The sequence below is a fragment of the Choloepus didactylus genome, chromosome 23 (assembly GCF_015220235.1).
Source record: "Choloepus didactylus isolate mChoDid1 chromosome 23, mChoDid1.pri, whole genome shotgun sequence".
Taxonomy (NCBI): Eukaryota; Metazoa; Chordata; class Mammalia; order Pilosa; family Megalonychidae; genus Choloepus; species Choloepus didactylus.
Window position 1 is genome coordinate 11,911,711 of NC_051329.1, and position 19,566 is coordinate 11,931,276.

The window sequence follows — 19,566 nt, forward strand, 5'->3', positions numbered from 1 at the left end:
TCACATTATGTGCAGTTAAGAAGTCCTTTATTGTTAACCTAAAAATCAGCCCTATTGGGTTTTAAGACCATTTGCCCTTACACAGTTCACAGAAGAGAGGTGTAACAGATAGTTAACAACCTACATTAAAAAGTTGATTTTATGTATAAAGCTATTTCACATTCTCCAGTTTTTCTTTCACATGTCACATTTCCCAATTTCATTAGCCTTTCCTCATAAGCCAAACACAATTGTTTACAATCCAAAAATTATAAATAGAAGAAAACACTTCAACCCTTAAGACGCTTCCTTTTATTTTTAATTGTTAAGACATTGGATTGGAAACTATTCTTCCTCAAAAATCTATGTGGACCCAGAGACAATAGCAAACAAGAACAAACAAATGAAATAAATATAAACCAAAACCTAGCTCACCTGTTACCCTTCCAAAATGCTACCTTCTCTCCAAGAGATACATGAGACGCCCCAAGAACTGGGCAGAAAGACCTTTCCGCACGAACGAACACCACACAACTACAAGAACTCCAAGCACAGTGGGAAGGCAGGATATAAGCAGAACAAAAAGGAAAATTCCCTTTGACTGAGGGCTATGCTTGTTGAAAGCTTACAAAAGTATACTTTCAACATTTAAAACACTATTCTTAGACTCTTTAATTCCCTCAATCGCTACCCTTCAGGCATTAACTTAGGGATGTTCTCCTGAGAGATCTCTGCAGGTAGAAATAAGTCAAGAATGGTGACCAGCAGCAAAGAAAAATAAGAAGCATCTAAAGAATCAGCTTATTAGAGGTGGAAACAATAATGAGCCAGTTCTTGCTTACCTTGTCATAGTCATATTGTGATGAGCATCTGCTGTCAAATCTGAGATACAGGCAGCGAGCTCCAGGAATATGGACTGTTTCTTTAAATTTGTAGTTGTCTCTGACAGGGTGTACTGTTTCCACAGTCTTCCCGGCAGCCCATGGGGCAGGAATCTTTAAACCAGTGAGAAAGCCTGGTTCTTCTTTCTCTTCTAGCATTCTAAAACCAGAGAAAGAGACAGTGATTTAGCCTACCAGTAAGAGAAGAAAAACTTAATCTTAAAAAAGATTAAGAAATTGTACTTAAATTTTCCACAGCACTCGGCATGACAACATTGCAGCTCTTAAATGCCTGGTATCAGTGGTGATCAGAAACATTAAAAAGAATCCCTATATTTATCTTTTCTTTTTGCCATTAGACATTATATTTGCAATTTTCCCTCTTTTTTCCAAGGGAGAAGCCCAAATGATATCCAGGAGAGGACCCAACCAACCCTCATTTCAAGTTACTCAGGAAAAAAAAAAAAAAAAAAAAGATACTGTAAAGTTCCTTTAAGATTGGTCACTTTTCAAATCCCACATGATGTGCCCTGTAAAAGTTCCCTCTGTTGATATATAAAATGTAATATTTGAAAATCCCATTAGTATACACAACTACTTTTCACTGTAGAAAGGTGCCTTCAAAGGGCCTCTCTTACCTTTGATATCTGAATTCTGGAGGACTTCACAGAGCTCAAGGCTGTGAAATACAAACTCCGAAAAACTAAACTTAGCTGTTGCAGAATTCTTTCCTTCTCTTTCATCTCTGCAGCTTCTCTCTTTGAAAAGTTTCTAGAGCTGTGTGCCACCAGGCAAATGTAGCTATTTTAAATTAATTTAAATTAAATAAAATTAAAAATTCAATCCCTCAATCACACTAGCTACACTGCGAATGTTCAGTAACAATCTGGTTATGGCTGACCACACAGACAGCACAGATACAAATATCCATGACCGCACAAAGTTCAATTGTATAGCCCTGCTCTAGAGAAACCTGGGATGTCCTTCCCTTCTGGCCAGTTTTTTTTCAAGACAGCTTTAAGGAGCTATAATTATCACATAAGAAACTGTACATATTTAAAGCATACAATGTGGTAAATTTTGACATATGTACACACCCATGAAACCATCACCACAACCTGGAGAGTGAACATATCCACTACCCCCAGAAGTTTCCTTCTTCTTCTCTGCAATCCCTTCATTGCCCCAGGCAACCAGTGATCTCCTTTCTGTCACTAGAGATTAGTTTGCATTTTCTTGAGTTTTATATAAATGGAATCATGTGGTATATATTCTTTTTGGGGTCTGGCTTCTTTTACTCAGCATAAGTATTTAGAGATTCATTAGCGTTGTTGTATATATCAATAGTTCATTCCTTATCACTGCTGAGTAGGATTCCACGTATGGATAAACCACAATTTGTCCATTCTCCTGATAGACATTTAGGTTGTTTTCAGTTTGGAGGTGTTGTAATTAAAGCTGTTAGGAACATTCATGCACAAGTTTTTGAAGAACTTATGCTTTCTTTTCTCTCGGATAAATACCTAAGAGTGGAAGAGCTGGGCCATAAGGTGGGGCATATTTAACTTTTTAAAGATATTGCCAAGCTGTTTTCCAAAGTTGTAAATGCAAAGTAATATTTTACATCTGATCCATCAGTGTATGAGAGGTTTTGGTCCATTTTGAACTTAATCTCTTGATCCACAGGGAAATTTATTCTAACCTGTTTCAAAAATCTACAAAGCAATTTTACAGTTATATGTAAAATTTTGATCCACACATCTCTTTCTTTTCCCAGTTAGGTAATCCTAGCGAAAAATCATTACTGAAAAAAGAGTTCTAGGTTTTCATCAGAAGAAAACAAGGAAGGGGTTCCTCCAGGGAAGCAGCATCCCTCACCTCTCGTCAGGGAACAGCCTGCTTTTCTGATCTGACGCACCACAGGGAGAGCAGCCCACCTCAGCAAAAATGGGAGACTGGGTTTTAAGCAGCAAAGCCGTCTGAAACACAAAACCATCATCATGACTTAAAGGGCTTACTGTCACTTAACCGGAAGGTACTATAGCCAAACTGAGAATTTTCACTTCAATCATCTTTTTATAATTCTAGCCTGCCTTCCCTCTCATTAAAACATGCTTTGTTACTTAGACTACGTAACATCACTCTATTTAACACTGGAATCAAATTTATCATTTTTATTACCAATAGCTGTTACCAATATCTGACAAGGACTCAGACTAAATATAACGCTAAGATTTCAGTCGCACGTTGTATATTAACTTTTCTACAAATTAACTAAGAGATCAACAATGAAAACTTGCCAAAAGATTGCAATAAGTAATTTGGTCAAACAAATGAAAAATTTTCCCTTAAAATTCTACTTTAGTTCTATGACTTTTTCTTCATTCCATCATTATTTCCCCTGATTTCTGAAAGATATGGTTATGTTTATTCTGCTTTTAGTGAAAGTACACAGTTGCAACATGAAATGGGTTGTTTGGAAAGCCATCAACTTGGGCACACCAAGGATCATACCTGACTGGTATAGAGGACCAGCTGCACGAGCTGAGGCATCAGGGCATCGGCCATAGTCAGAGTCTGCAAATTTGGATGCATCAGGGAGGTCAGTAACACTGGAAGAAGGTGACCAAGCATAGTAGCCTTAGTAACTTGCTCCAAGCCTTTTAACCTACAAAAAGTTCAAGAAAACACACAGCCTAAGCAATTCCCAGTCATCTGAAGTAGTAACTAATGTCATCTTTACCTGACAAATTCCCCTAAATTACATCTTCTTGAAAAATAGTTAAGCAGTTAAAACAATTCAATTCACAAATTTCCCACCTTCTACTACCAAGGGTTGGGGGACGGTGGGGGGGGGGGTGCGGAGCAGGAGAATGGAAGCTAATAATTTCACCTACAATCTGTGATTTTGCCAAAAAAGTTTACATTGTACACTTCACAGAACCTTCAAGGCACTTTATAAATGGGTTTCAATACGCAAACAGCTTCTCCAGGTGGTTACTTCCCTGCAAACTTCCCTTGGCTCTGGGGCTGCTGTCGCTGCACTGCACTGACACTCTGAAAGGGAGGATGGGAATGGCTGTGACATCGATTCGTGTGCCCACTGCAGTGAAACCCACTAATGGCCAGAGAAATTAAGGCTAATGTGGAGTCCAGAGGTAGGCAGATTTTTAAACCACATCCTTACTATTTCCATCCTCTGCTAGAGGAATTAAGGTATGTAAGACTCCCAGAGAAACATCTGGGTTATATAAATTCACTAAGACTACTAATCAGATTATTATTGCTGGCTCCAGAAAACCCCTTATGTCTCCAAGGCTCTCACGTTAGATCACATCTCCTCCCATGGCAGATCTGCACCATGTGCCAGTAGGGGACCACTGTGTCTTAATAAACCCTTCCTGGATTGTACATTCCTGGGCCCAACTGGCCTACCTGCTTTCTGGAAGTGGGCAAGAAACAGAAGATGGAATAAAAATATAAGCATGTAACGAACAGCTCCGGAATCATGTAAGACAAGCCCTCAATGATTGGGAGCTAAAAAAGTTTCTGAAAAGTCTCATGTAACTCACCATGTAAAACACAATCACATAAATGGAGGCCTCAAACTCAAATGTCTTTGAGAGCAAGGCATTTACTGAGGCAAAAATTACACTGCACAACTGTTTTAGATCAGCATCTCTAACATTTAAATCATCAAACATACAGCTTGTAACACATCTCTAAAGGTAAATCATAGCAGAAAGTTTAATGGGGAGGGCTAAGACAGAGATTCATTACCATGAAAAAGAAGTTTCTCCTGTATGTCAGTCACTCCTGTATTTGGAGACGTAAAATTATAGTAAAATCACAAGGTATCATATTGGTGGAATCTTTCAAGCAGTAGTTGATTATCTATATCTCTAAGTCACTTCTTCCCTGCCTAAGTACTAACCATAAGAAAACTAAATGTGTGTGGTGCAGAGCTAAATAACTTAAGGAAAGGACAATCTGGGAGTGATACTAGTAGAAATTCCAAATGTCAGAGATGAGGCTATCCACTGCATGCCTGCTGCCCCAGATCACACCTGTGGCCTAATCGCACCTAAAAGCCCCATTCAAGTTCACCCATTGCATTTGCCTCTGAAACACTTGCCATTTCAACCCATTCTCATAAAAATCATCCTATATTAAATGAACACTGAATGTTATGTTCCAACAGTTAGGCTTTCATAAGCAAACTTCGCAGCACGTCACGGTTCACAGTCCATTTCCTTACCTCTGGTCACGGTCAGCTATATCGCTGTTGATGAGGGCAGTTGTGACCTGCTGTAGCATTTCCAACACCTCATCACAGCCAGTCAGGATCTGGGTGGCAAGAGCCAAAATACTGACTTTCAGCTCCTAGGTAGAAAATATCATAATATTATGTTTAAGTTTTGTGATGAATATACACTCACAATGACAACACAAAATGATGTAATTAATGATGTATTTCCAAATTAAATAATGAGGAGCCAGAATAAGCCCAAAGCAGTAAATTCCGTTAGGATGGCAAGTAGCAATTTGATTTGGGAGGCCAAGGTCTGGAGTGCTGACAGAAATACGCAGTATTTCACAGGGAGCACACTGAGTCCCTGGGAGAAAAGGCATTTCTCCCATCCCCTCCAGCACAGGAGAGCTCCTGGTGGCCTGCCCAGAAACTGTCCAGGTGGAAGTGCCTTGGGTGGTATGAGGATAGCTAAAGAGAAAAACAGAACAGTAAAAGGCGCATGTATAGGCGGTGAATAAAATGAGACAAAAACACAACATTCTGAAACAGTACAAGTGACCTTTTTCCTTAATGTCTTAAACCCATTACACTTGAAAGCAGACAAGGTTAAAAATTCAATTAAAGTAGCAGGTAGCTTCAGGCTATTAAACATGAAGAACAACTATTAGAGAGTTCATGGGAGTACAAATACTAAATAATGTGTTAAGAAACGCTAGTTAAGATCATAGAAATGTTTAGTTAACAATTATTTAAAAAAATACAACCAAACTAACCCTCTAGAGGAAATCAATGTGTCTGTTATTTTTCCCCAGAAATGCTACACAATCAAACTATTTTGCCTTTACTAAGAGTCTTTATATTTCTTTCTACGGTTTAATTAAGAATTTATTAAATTTAGCTTTTTAAAATAGAAAAACCCTTTTTCATTGTTGGAATGTTCTGGAGTCTTTTTTGGTATTCTTCAGATATTTTCATTGTTCAAGGAAAAGGAACTCTGCACTTACTAGACCAGCTGAATCCTAGTTTAAGTCCCAACATCTACCGACTTCATACCATGTATCAGCACAGTGCCAGGTATGTTAGACACCTCGTCTCTAATCCTCACCGCACCTGACAGGTGTTATTGTCCCTTTTTACTAATGAGAAACTGAGGCAAGAGAAGTTAAATAGTATCAGCGATTTAAATGATGAATTCATGCATTTTTGCCTGTTTAAAAAAACTGATTACATAGTTAAACTCGTAAGTGTGAACTAGCAGGTGTATGATTTACACAGTATTTATGTGTAAAGGAGTAAGAAAAGGGCAAACCATAGTGACATATCTTTAAGTATGGCTTCCTTGGTTAATTTTTCAATGTGTTTAAATCAACATTTTAAGGAAGAATAAAGATCTTATTGATTTCTCTAATTCTCCCACAAAGAAGAAATTCTAAAGAACAATGCAAACAATAGCCTTGAGCATCTGTCAACATTATAACAACCACTGATATTAAAAAATCTTTGGACTGCTCTAAATCACTATGCGGGAACAAAGAATTGAGTTTACCCAGATACTAATTTAAAAATAATTACAGAAAATGAAATGAACTGTAAGTTTAGAGATTAAATTGCTCAATATGGAGATTGTAATAAAGTTATTACCTTTTTAAAATTACTTGAATGAAGAGAATACAATAGTCCACCCAAAATATCAAAACTGCTTAAAATGTTAAACTCCTAAATTTATTTTATATTTCTGTAACTTTCAGGCACATATAAGATCACTTGTAAGTGCCATGTTTTATAGTTCTTAAAAGAAAACGAGAATAAACAAAGGCACGAAAAGTTTGACAGGAGCACATGGAGATGACACATTATGAGAGTGTCACAGATATGATAACCACTGTGCAACATAAAATCTATGAAATGAGTGACCTAATATTACCTCTCACAACAATATAAGCCACATGGTGAAATCTGACATCATAGTACACTGAAATTTAGCATTTAAGCTGTGCTTTACACACTGGGTAGGAAGCATCGTTAGAATAAAGCTTGGTGTTTACCTGTACCTTCAATGTCTCTCCCTGCAGGGAGTTGTCACTGTCATCGTTCTCATCAGGTTTAATCAAAATAGTGTTACTGAGAAGGTGGTTCTGAACTGCCATCAGATAGCGCAGGCAGGAGGATGCAGCCTTTAATACAAATAAGGGGATTTAAATGATCTAAACCCTACTGAAAGAAGGGATCATACAATCCTCAAGTTTTCAAAAGATTTCAAAAAGGGAAACAAAAAGAGAAAGGGCAGAAAACAGACCAAGTTAGTTTCTCAGATGACTTATTTCCACATGGCTTTCAATACATGATTTGACACATTTACCATAACTTTCTGCCTTTTGCTCCACAATCCTCACTAATCGCTCAGAATACTTACTTGACTTTTTGCCTCTTAATATTTCTGCTTCCTCCCTTCCCTTCACATGTGTCTCCATTACAGAAGACTCTACCTAAGCCTTTGAAAGAATTTTTTTGGTTCCTACCAGTCTCTGTTAAACTGATGGCTTACAAAACAATGCTAAATTATAGACCAATGGGGGCAAAAAACTTCACTAAATAAATTAAAATGAAAACACGCCTCAAATTCAGCCAAACATTTTATTGTACCAAGAAATTTAACAAGGGGGAATAAAGATTTCGGAGAAAGTAATTTAAGTGGATTTATCAAGTCCTACATTTCTAACCTAAGCACAGTCATCTACTGACTGTTATAAATTATTTTATTTATATTGTGGAGTATGTGTGTGTGTGTTTTCACACACCTCAATACAGTAAAATGAAAAGGGGGAAAACAATACAATTTTGCTTCCATTAAATACATTTTTACTTACAGGCACAGTTGACAGGAGCTTTTGAAAATCATCTTTAGAGACAGTTTGGCACTTGGTGATTAAGATACAGGATTCTCGTACAACAATCTTCAGAATGTAGTGTAAAAGTTCATCATTTAGTCTTTAAAATGCAGGAAAAATGTCAATAACAAACATATTGATAGTTCATTAGTAAAAGGATAAATTTTATACAATTGGTATGAGATGACAAATAGAAGACACAAATATAATTGATTCTGCAAGTAAATCATCTTGGTCAACACTGATGCTAACAACTAGGTGTATTATCTAAATCAAACATATAGAAACAAAATGGTACCCCACTACCTCGTCAAAGTATTTTATAAATAATGCAGAAAACCAACACCTTCCTCCCCCTCACCAGTTCTAGCACACACCAGCCACTCTCCCATGCCAGCAATTTGGATAGAGCCCTCCTCAAAGATTTTTTTAAAAAGCTCCATCCATTATTTCTAAGCACCTTTTCCCCATGCCCAGGTTATGTCACTGATAAAACTAAAATGTTCTGTTATCATTTCTTAGGACAACCTCCATAGGCTTAACCGGCTAATTATCTTATTCGAAAAGACAGGAGACTAAAATTGATCAAACACACTTAAACACAAATGAATTAGTTAAAAGGACACAAGGGAAAGTCTAGCAGTGAACAATGTAACTGGTGTCACCTGTAATGATCATCCTCATCACTGCCAAATCTGTTGTTTTGAAGCTGTTCAGCTAAATTGGTTAGGATCACATCCCGTAGCTGGGAGAGGCCGCTATTTCTCTCTCCTAACACAGAACAAAGCTCCATAAACTACTGTGGTAATTGCATTTAGAATACTGATGCTATTTTTCTTTTTTAAAAAAAGTTTTTAAACAAGTGGACTGTTGACACTTTTTGACAATCCCTTAGGGGCACCAGGCATTTGTACTACCACAACCAACAGTAACAAAACTGTATCACAACCAAGGAGACTTTTTTTTAAACCAGAACATCTTGATTTAAATGTAATCACCCTCTTGATATATCATAAAGTGTGATCTCTAATTCCTTAAATTAATGTTGCTTATAAATGCAGAATGTCTTTAGCATGGTGCCATTTTTGTTGTTGTTTTTTGAGTCTAACTTTAAACAGCTGGGTTCTAATGTAAAAAAAAAAATTGGGTTTGAAACCGTCAAGAAGTCATTATCATTAAACACTTATTAAACATCTAGAGTTAGGTACACTATGCTAAGCAGTGGGGATAGAAAGAGGTTTATAAAGAGTGAAGACATACAAAAAATGGTTTCTGTTTTCACTATGGCTGAAGTGTTAGTGCACAGGTAGATACATTTTAAAAATAATGCTATTAAAGATATGAAGAAAAGTTACTTAGGGATAAAGAAAGTACAGTTGTTCAAGGATAATTAAAGGATAATTCTCACCTTCTGTTAAGACCAGCTTAAGTAAGTTATTGATTTCAGTTTCACCTGGGTACAAGATATTTAAGCCAGAGCTGAAATGACAGAAAAGCCAAAAAGTTTTTAAACTATTGGTCTAGAAAATTCAAAGCCAAAGTATCTAAATTTTTATTTTTACTAAAGATGACAGTTTGATTACATAAAAGGTAAGTTTTTATCATTAGAAAGCACCTGAAACTAAATTCACTGTTATGATATAGTCAATTACTTCTCTGATAAACTCTCTCTCTCTCTCCTTCTCATATATGTGAATTACCAGAATGATAACCTAGTTGAGGTTAGATGCAGAACTGGTTAAAGAGAACTGGTGAGGCGAGGAATGTAGACCCGGCATCGTGGGATGGAGAACATCTTCTTGACCAAAAGGGGGATGTGAAAGGAAATGAAATAAGCTTCAGTGGCAGAGAGATTCCAAAACGAGCCGAGAGATCACTCTGGTGGGCACTCTTACGCACACTTTAGACAACCTTTTTTAGGTTCTAAAGAATTGGGGTAGCTGGTGGTGGATACCTGAAACTATTAAACTACAACCCAGAACCCATGAATCTCGAAGACAGTTGTTTAAAAATGTAGCTTATGAGGGGTGACAGTGGGATTGGGAATGCCATAAGGACCAAACTCCACTTTGTCTAGTTTATGGATCGATGTGTAGAAAAGTAGGGGAAGCAAACAAACAGACAAAGGTACCTAGTGTTCTTTTTTACTTCAATTGCTCTTTTTCACTCTAATTATTATTCTTGTTATTTTTGTGTGTGTGCTAATGAAGGTGTCAGGGATTGATTTAGGTGATGAATGTACAACTATGTAATGGTACTGTAAACAATCGAAAGTACAATTTGTTTTGTATGACTGCGTGGTATGTGAATATATCTCAATAAAATGATGATTAAAAAAAAAAAAAAAAAAAAAAAAAAAAAGAGAACTGGTGAGCTGTAAAAGGTCAATGTGGTCAAGCAAGCTATATAGGCAGATTGTGCCAAAAAAATAAAATGAGGGGAAATTTCTAATTCCCTATTTTTCATTTCTTTGGAAAACAATATGAATTAGTTTTAGGCAACAGTGTGATGCCACAAGACACAGATTTGGAAATGAACTTTTAGACCACAGATAAGGAAGTGGGTTCTGGTTTAAACTTCAAAATTACTATCAAAGGGGCATTGCAAATGGCCCCAGAATTTTTTTCTTGTTCTTTTTTATTGAGGTTTAATTGACATACAATAAACTCCACATATTAAAGTATACAATTTGATAAGTTCTGACATATGCATACAGCCAAGAAACCATCACCAACCAAGATACTGAACACATCTCTCACTCTCAGAAGTTTCCTCATGACATCAAATTTTAATATCGTCCTAATGCTTTCAACAAGAAGACACCCAAATCACAATCTATTAAGGAAGGAAAAAAATTCCCTCCCTCTATGCTCACTCCTGTCATATAGTTCTTCCAGACGAGACACTCAATTCTCTCTTGGTCACTAAATTATACTCAATTCTCTTGGTCACTAAATTATACTTGGACACTAAATTATACTCAATTCTCTATTGGTCACTAAATTGTATCTATATTCCTAGATAAAAATTCATTTCAGTCAAAAATTTTGATAGGTTAAATGACAACAAGGAGGAAATAGCTCATAAGTTCTGTCCCCTTGTCTAACAAAGTTTTAAGCAGCTTAATAAATATAATAAAGGCTAATGTTTTTGAGCACTTACTTTGCATCAGGCCTTAACTCATCAAAACCTCACAGATCTATATAAAGTAGGTGCTATTTTTATGCCCCTATTACAGCTAAGGAAACTGAAGCCTCAAGCCAAGGTCTCAGCTGGTAAGAAGCGACACAAAGGCTAGAACCCAGGTCTGCCTGTTGCCAAAGCCTGCATTCTTAACCGCTGTGCCACACTCTCTCCCAAGTGAGAAGAGCATCTGCTTGCGAACAATCAAAATGTCTACTTAAAGGTGTGTGTGTGTGTGTTAAGAGATCCAAAAGAGGGTGTATTTTTGGTGAGATGAGGAATGTAGGTACAAAAATGGCTTGGGTCCTCTGAGGGTAGGGTCACAATCTGCTCTCCAACTAAATTATTCCCCATGCACAAGGCCCTGACTGCCAGATGGGGTCAGAGACATCCATGCTACTGGGTTGCAGGAAAGATTACAACACATCTCAGGAGAAGTATTTTGCAGAGAGCACTAAGAAAATCGTCTGCCATTTACCTGATGGCAAGGCAAACTTCCTTCTGAATTTCAGGGCAAATTTGATCTTTTGGTGCCATCAACAACTGCCAAAGAAGTAATCCCGACCGTCGAATGATGTCTCGATTCCTTTCAGTTTGTGGGCTGAAGAAGAATTTAAACACCACCTACAGAAACATAAGAGTTATAGCTAAAAATGCTAATTCTGCTGGGGATGAAATTATCCTTTTCAAGAAAGTACATGGTATGTATTTTTAATAATTTTGAATAAACACTCAGGGGGGCTTTAAACCACGGTATCTTCTATTATGTAACAGTATAATTACAGTAATATTTTCACATACAGTAATTGCAATTAATATAAATATAGCGCAATACTCCATTAACTGCAGTGCAGTGAATATGATGATAATTCTAATTACAGGATTAGAATGTGGTCAGATGCAAAACAGGAATGTTATTAAATTTTTCTTCTGGTAAAAATAAGCTGGCTGAAGCCAAGGTTTTTGTTTCTTTTTCTCTATTATCTTATTTATCTCAAAACAGTGTGTTTACCTGAAAGACAACGAGAATGCAGCGTATAATACAGGTATCTCCATTAACCATGGCCTTCTCCATAATGTCACAAATACTGCTAAGATGGTGTGCTTCAATCGGATGCTGCTTGCCCAGGACACTTGTGATTGGAAGATTGGGGTTGGTAGCGAGGAGATTGAGTTGGTGTATGCACATCGCACCAACATGGTGCAATAATTGGTTTATAACCTCATTTGTGGTTATAGCCTCCTCTAGAAGATGAAAAGGAAACTCAGTGAGGAAAGACATCTCTATAGGTGGTCCCCAAGGAACAGACCTCTAACTTACAAAAGATGCACACACATTAGAAGAGGGCAACTTGGCTCTATTCTCTTCCACTATTGCTGGAGTCACCCGTCCCCCTGCTTCAGAGTGCAGGGGTCAAAACACTTAGGAATCTCAACTGTTTTAGAGCACAAGCAGCTACCATTTATTGAGCCCTTTCTTATATGCTGGAAAATGGGTAAATGTTTTATACGTATGACCTCACAACAACCTTATGAACTTAGATTATTTTTGGCCCTGCTTTTTCAGAGGAGTAAACCAAGAATCACACCTACTAAGTAATAGAGCTGAGATACAAATACAGGCCACCTCACCCGAAGTCCATGCTGGCCTGCATGCTGGTAAAATCTCTCCATCTTCAGGGGCTCCCATATGGTGAAACTCCCTGTCCATAAATATCTCCCCCCACAGTACCTCAATATTTTTGCCTCATTCAGTTACCACAGCCTAGAAATCCATCAATGAAACCTTGTGAAGGATGACAAGCATCCTCTTTAATAATAAATTTCTCATGGATGGTTAAAGGCATTCAAGGAATGGAGGTGAAATAATCTAAATAGGCAAAGTACAAAAAAAAGGTAGCTTTTTTCCTTAAAAACAAGCTGAACTGAATTATCCGAAGGGAATGGGTAAGTGGGTAACCTTGACAGGGCAGGCCTCGGTGGAGGAACCTGAGAGCTACAAAGGATCATGGGTACCAGGAGCTCTGAGGAAAGGACTCAAGGAAAACTGAAGAGAAGGTGAAGTCTGCCAAAGCTAAGCTTTGTCAAATGTGTATTAACCCTAGGGCTGGGTCCCATGGCCTTCTGTACTTTGTGGGTTCTTACTCTTACAGGTTAGTACAGTTCATTTTCACCAGACTTATTAAAAGCTAGTTTTGGGACCAACCCTCCATTTATCACACAGTTTCTACAAGGAAATGGATTCTGAGTTATAACCAAAGGCTTTGACAACTTTGGAATGTGACTCACTGACAGGTTGTTTCATGTAGGTATTCAGGGAAGGTGTCACAGGCGATGACGTATGAGCAGACTTGAAGGAAGTGAGGGCTGAATTATGCAGATACTTGAGAAAAGGGAAAAAGCATTTGCAAAAGTCTGGTGCCTGCAACAGGTTTGGTGTCTTCGAGGACCAGCTAGGGAGGCCAGTGGGCTCAAGGAGAGTGGGAGGATTCCAGATCATGAGGAAATGAGGTTTCTTTTATTCTGAATTAGACGGGAAGCCACTGGAGGTGTCTGAACAGAGGAGTGACGCCTGACTTCTTACATTTTAAAAGACTCTTTGGCTGCTGTGTGGAGAAGAACCTCAGGGGGAGGAGGAAGGCAACTGTGGAAGAAGTGGGAAGGCCAGTGGAGAGAGCAAGTACTACGATAATCAAGGTGAAAATGGCGGTTTAAACTAGAGTTGTAGCAGCAGAAGTGGTAGGAAATGGTTGGATTGTGGTAAAAACTGACAGGATTTGCTGATCGTTTGGATATGGGGTCTCAGAGAAGAGTCAAAGATAACCCAAAAGTTTTTGGTTTGACCAGATGAAAGAATGGTGATTCCATATCCTGAAATTTGGCAGACTCAGCAGTTACAGATTTGGAGAGAGGGAGATAAGGGAATTTGTTTTGACATGTTAAGTTGAAGATGCCTATTAGATATCCAAGTGGCATTGAACACATAGTCTGAAGTTCATGGAAGAGGCCTGGAGATGATACTGAAAGAGTTGCAAATACACAGTTGACTTTACTTTTCTTGCTGCTTTTTTAAAAAACAGCTTTATGGAAGTATAATTTACGTACCACAACATTCGCCCACTCTAAGTGTACAGTTCAATTTCAGAAAATTTACAAAGAAGTGTAACCTTTACCACAATCTGGTTTTAGAACGTTTACATCACCCCAACACATTGCCCTGAGTCATCAATCCCCTCCTCCGACTCCCAGCCCCAGGAAATCACTCATTTGTTTTCTTTCTCTATAGATTTTGTCTTTTCTAGACATTTCATACAAATGGAATTATATAAGATGTAGTCTTTGGTGTCTGACCTTTTTCATTTAGCACAAGATTTATCATCCTTCCACTACTGACATGTTGAACCATACGATTCTTTGCTGTAGATGGCTGTCTTGTAGGACATTTAAAGCAGCATCCCTACCCTCTAACAACTAAATGCTAGTAGCAAACCCCTGGTCATATCTTTAGACATTGTCCACTGTTCCTTGGGGAGACAAACTTACCCCTAGATAAGAACCACTGACTTGGCATGTTTTTGAGGTTCATTCATATTTTACCATGTTTCTGTAGTTCATTCCTTTTTATTGCTAAATACTATTTCATTGTATGGATGTAACATTTTTGTTTATTCATTCACCAGTTGATGGGCATTTGGATTGTTTCCAGTTTTTAACAATTATGTAAAAAGCTACTTAGAACATTCATGTACAAGTATTCATGTGGATATAAAGTTTTCATTACTCTTGGCTAGATACCTAGAAGCGAAATTCCTGGGTCACATGGTAGGCATATGTTTAACTTTTTAAGAAATGGCCAAACTGTTTTCCAAACAGGCTCTACCATTTTACATTCTCACCAGCAGTGTATCGGGGTTCTGGTTTCTCCACATCCTCCTCGAAACACTTGTTACTATGTGCCTTTCTAATGACAGCCATCCTAGTATGCATGTAGTATAAGGCATTAAATTCATTCTTTTGCATACTGCAACCTAAAAGACTACCTTGGTTGAAGCATTTTTTTTCTGTCACCATTTTTAATAAATCAACACTGCCCAGATGTAAAACCACAGGCAAGACTCACTAAAAGGAGTTTAACTGGTAGAGAAATGGCATTTTCTGAACATTTACTACTAGAGCATCTGAATACTTTTTTAAGTGCAAAACCACACCATATTATACTGCTGGCTTCTGGACTCCATTGTTTCTACTAAGAAGTTAGCAGTTACCCCCTATACATGATTAGTCATTTTTCTCTCTATACTTGCAATATTTTCCTTCCTTCCTTCCTTTTATAGTCTTTCAAAGTTTAACTGTGATGATTTTATCAGTGAATCTCTGTGTTATCCCCATTTGGAGCTCACTGAGTTTACTGGATCTGTAGATTAATATTTTCATCAAATTTGGGGAGTTTTTGGTCATTATTTCTTCAAATGTTTTTTCTGTCCTTTTCTCTCTCTCCTCTCCTTCTGGGATGACCTCCTATTATGACTAAATAGGCTGTCTTCCTGTTGTTCCACAGGTTTCTGAGGCTCTGTTCATTTTGTTTCATCCTTTCTCTGTTCTTTAGTCTAATGATCTATGTACAAGTTTGCTGATTATTTTCCCCACCATCTTTAATCTGCTGTTGAGCCACTCTAATAAGTTTTTTCTTTTCAGTTATGATATTTTTAACTCTGGAATTTCCATTTGGTTCTTTAAAATAATTTCTATCTCTGTTGAAATTCTCTATTTGTTTAGTCCTATTCATCACACTGTCCTTTAATTTTTTAAACATGATTTTCTTTAGTTCTTTCAACATATTTATAATGGCTGCTATTAAGTCTTCATTTGCTCAGTCCAACCTATAAGTGTCCCCTACAATGTATGTCTACTGATGTCTCTGCACAGTTTTTTTTTCCCATTCTTGTTTCTATTTTTATTATTACATTTATTTTTATATTTCTATTATTGTTATGTTTACTTTTAAGTCCAGCTTCCTAGGGATCACCCCTGGGTCTGTATTCCTTAGTGATCAACCAATGACTATGTTATATGAATGTTAGTTCATCTGTTGGTTTTGTAGGGAGTACATCAAAATTCAGGCAGCTTTAAACTCTGTCCCAGTTTTTACTTTCGGCGGGGCCCTCTCGTACCTCCGCATGTGTACGCAGGCTCATGTTCAGTCAGGGATGTATGCTCAGCTTGGGCCCTCTAAGGCCTCTTCTGTGCAGATGTGTGGAGAACTTATCAAGGTCCCTTCAGCTTTCTCACTACCCAGATCACCTTGATAAAGTTCTAATTAGTCCGCTTGTCCATTGCTTGCCCTAACCAAGACCACAGCCTCCAGCCAGCTGAGTCACTGGTCTTCACTGTTTGTTTGCCACCACAACTGCTACAGTTCCTGATAATGCTGCCGGGAACGTGTTTTTTCCATGCTCTGTTCCAAATCAAGTCAAGTCAGCCCCCTCTAGGAGCAAGACTGCTGTTTTTCAGGACTCGCCCATCCTGGGCAAGTTGACCAAGCTGGAGGTGTTGATCGAGCTGGAGGTGGGGGATTAGAGCAACCCCAGCTAATAACACCATAAACTTCCATTGTTTTTACCTAAAGAAAAGTGGTTCTTCATAAATAAATGCTTCTCAATTTGGTGTATGCTTGTGGTCAATTTCCAGAGCCTGGGAATTATTGTTTCTGACAATTATGTCTGGATTTATCATTGCTTTATGAGAAAAAGATCTGCTGAACTAGTCACTTCTCCATACCACTACAGTTAACTTTAAAAAACCATGATATTTTAAGTTAATATTAACTTACTGTTAAGAATCTCAATATTCCTATTAAGAATATTCCTATTAAGGACCCTCATTGGTAATTCTATCTAATTCCAGTTTGTATATAAATAAGTTGTTATCAACATAAAACATTTTAATGGTATACAATCCCCATCAAGTACACATGAGATTCATTTTTTGCTCCAAAGTTCTGACAAATTTCGGAAGGGAACATATCAAATTTCCTATAACAAGTCTATGAACTATCTCAAAAGCTCTCTATTTACATATTTATTTACTTGATTTACTTATAGATAACAAAGAATTTTAGATTTTTAAGTTTAAAAAGGGAAGGCTACTGACACATTTTGTTCTAGATCTATGTTCCCACTTACAAATGCTGCTGTAGTCTCTTTATTTAGGGGTGGGGGTGGGGGGTCTCTTCTTCTAAGACTGTTTTCCTCACCTTTGGGCTCAGTGATGATGTGGCTGACCCCAAGTCTCTGACAGACATAGTGGAAAGCTTGATTCCCGGGATTACACCACTGATCGATATAGTCATTTGAGCACGTCCACAGCATGTTGTTAACTGTATCGTAACAGGCACCTGCAGAAAGAGCACACCGTATTCACCTGCCCTGCCGCCATCTGCCTGTATATGTATTTCTCACAAGCACTGCTAAAGAATGGAAGGGCAAGGATTCTCCCTAATGTCAGTTCACATCCTCACTCCCATATATCCATCTGGCAGAGCTGTAGGCTGGGACTCAGCAAGAAGCCAGGTTTCAATTTCTAATATTGCTTAACTCCTATATGAGAATTGAGTAAATCTTAAGGAATAGATAGTTCTTAACATTTTTTTTATTGTGGAATGTAACATAACATACATAAAATTGGTAACTTTCAAGTGCAATTTTAACAAGTAGTTAGAAAGCAAATTTCAAAGAATGTTATGGGTTACAGTTCCACAATTTCAGTTATTTCCTCATTGTGAGGAATGTGTACCTTTCAAAGTACAATTTAACAAGTAGTTATATAGGAAATTTCAAAGAATGTTATGGGTTACAGTACCACAGTTTCAGTTATTTCCGTATTATAAAATACAACACATGTACAGAAAGGTGATAACATTCAAAGTACCATTTAACAAGCAGCTATAGAGCAAATTTTAATAGATAGTTCTTACTAACTGATTCATATCTTACCAAATTCAAAAAGAATTTAGGGATCTTATATTAAAAACCTAGGTACAACAGGACCAGTAAACATTAACCCACAATAAAAGCTCTAGAAACTGAGCCCAAAACATGGATATAAGCATCCTAGCTGCCTGAGCTAAGAGAAAATCCAATCTATTACACAACATTCATTGTTTAATAAAAAGTAGCATACTAATTCCTCACAGGACATAACCTTTTTTATGACATGAGCATTGAGGAGAATTTACTATAGGCATCATCACACTAAGTAATGAATAGTGTTTTTAATAGCAGTCTATGCAGAGGAATTTCTCATATGGCAATTTCTTATATTGATCCTCAAAATCAAATAGTAGTATTAAAAATTCTTTCTTTCAAGGAAACTAGCAGGCCAAGAGGAAATGGCAAGATTGTTCAGGAGACAGTGATAAAACTTTGAATTTTCCAAGGAAACGTGTGCATTTATTCCCTACCCAATCCCGGCACCAGGGCACCACGTCCCAGGGAGCTTCCAGCAGCATCTATGAGATCAGCGCGGCTTGTGAACTGGCCATCCGAGATGTTGTACACCAAGCTGGAGGCCAGGACTGTGGGAACAAACACTGAGTTGTTAATGAGCCTTACGAGGGCAGTCAAACTGCTTTTCACAGTTCAAGCTTGACGCTCCTAACAAAACTTTCATACACATCACACCTGTTTTTTGTTTTCTATCGGTTGTAACAATGAAGAGACAGAAAATACAAACCTAAGAACACCAAAAGAAAACTGTCACCAGGATATCTTCCCAAATTTAACAGTGAATCATATTGTTCAGAATGTTTTTTAAAATGCAATTTTTGCATGAAGGATTTTACAATATAGATTATCAAGAGGATAAATGCAAGAGGGGTTAGAGTTATTAACATTACAGAGTAACATTTACCAGAAATACTTTACATATAGCCAGTGTTCAATTTACCAGAAATACTTTGCTCAGTACTCAATGAAGGTAGTGATGAAGACTATGGGCTTTAGGTTTCTGGGTTTGAATTCCAGCTCTACTACTCTTGAGTGAACCTGGAAAAAATATTGAACCTCTCTGGGTCTCGGTTTCTTCATTTATAAAATGAAGATAATTAAGTATCTACCTCAAACAGTTACTGTGAAGATTAAATGAGTTAAAATATGTCAAGAGCCTATACCACCATATATATATATATATATATATATATATATATATATATATATATATATATGTTAGTTTTAATCACTGATATTATTATTTTCTTCCCCAGTTTCAAATATAAAATTCTAGCACTGAGTCTCGAGTTTATCTTATCCTTCTAACAGCCTAGGCCTCCATCATACCTGACTTGAGTTATAACCAAACTGTTCCTTTTTATCTTTTCTATTTTCTA

General features: G+C 37.4%; 1 protein-coding gene across 5 annotated transcripts in view; it reads right to left on the reverse strand.

Moving 5' to 3' along the window:
- The window catches only part of HECTD4 (HECT domain E3 ubiquitin protein ligase 4), a 220,630-nt gene that overhangs the window by 90,483 nt on the left and 110,581 nt on the right, over positions 1 to 19,566 (reverse strand). For 3 of the 5 annotated variants that reach the window (XM_037816631.1, XM_037816629.1, XM_037816628.1), the window contains 12 exons: positions 18,643 to 18,756; positions 17,437 to 17,577; positions 12,196 to 12,428; positions 11,662 to 11,807; positions 9,409 to 9,479; positions 8,666 to 8,771; positions 7,980 to 8,100; positions 7,158 to 7,286; positions 5,119 to 5,243; positions 3,375 to 3,528; positions 2,739 to 2,839; positions 822 to 1,020 (listed from right to left, as the gene is read on the reverse strand). In XM_037816631.1, the coding sequence (XP_037672559.1) occupies positions 822 to 1,020; positions 2,739 to 2,839; positions 3,375 to 3,528; positions 5,119 to 5,243; positions 7,158 to 7,286; positions 7,980 to 8,100; positions 8,666 to 8,771; positions 9,409 to 9,479; positions 11,662 to 11,807; positions 12,196 to 12,428; positions 17,437 to 17,577; positions 18,643 to 18,756 (1,640 nt within the window). The remainder of the gene's footprint in view (positions 1 to 821; positions 1,021 to 2,738; positions 2,840 to 3,374; positions 3,529 to 5,118; positions 5,244 to 7,157; positions 7,287 to 7,979; positions 8,101 to 8,665; positions 8,772 to 9,408; positions 9,480 to 11,661; positions 11,808 to 12,195; positions 12,429 to 17,436; positions 17,578 to 18,642; positions 18,757 to 19,566) is intronic. The other 2 variants (XM_037816632.1, XM_037816630.1) reach the window with 1 other exon arrangement.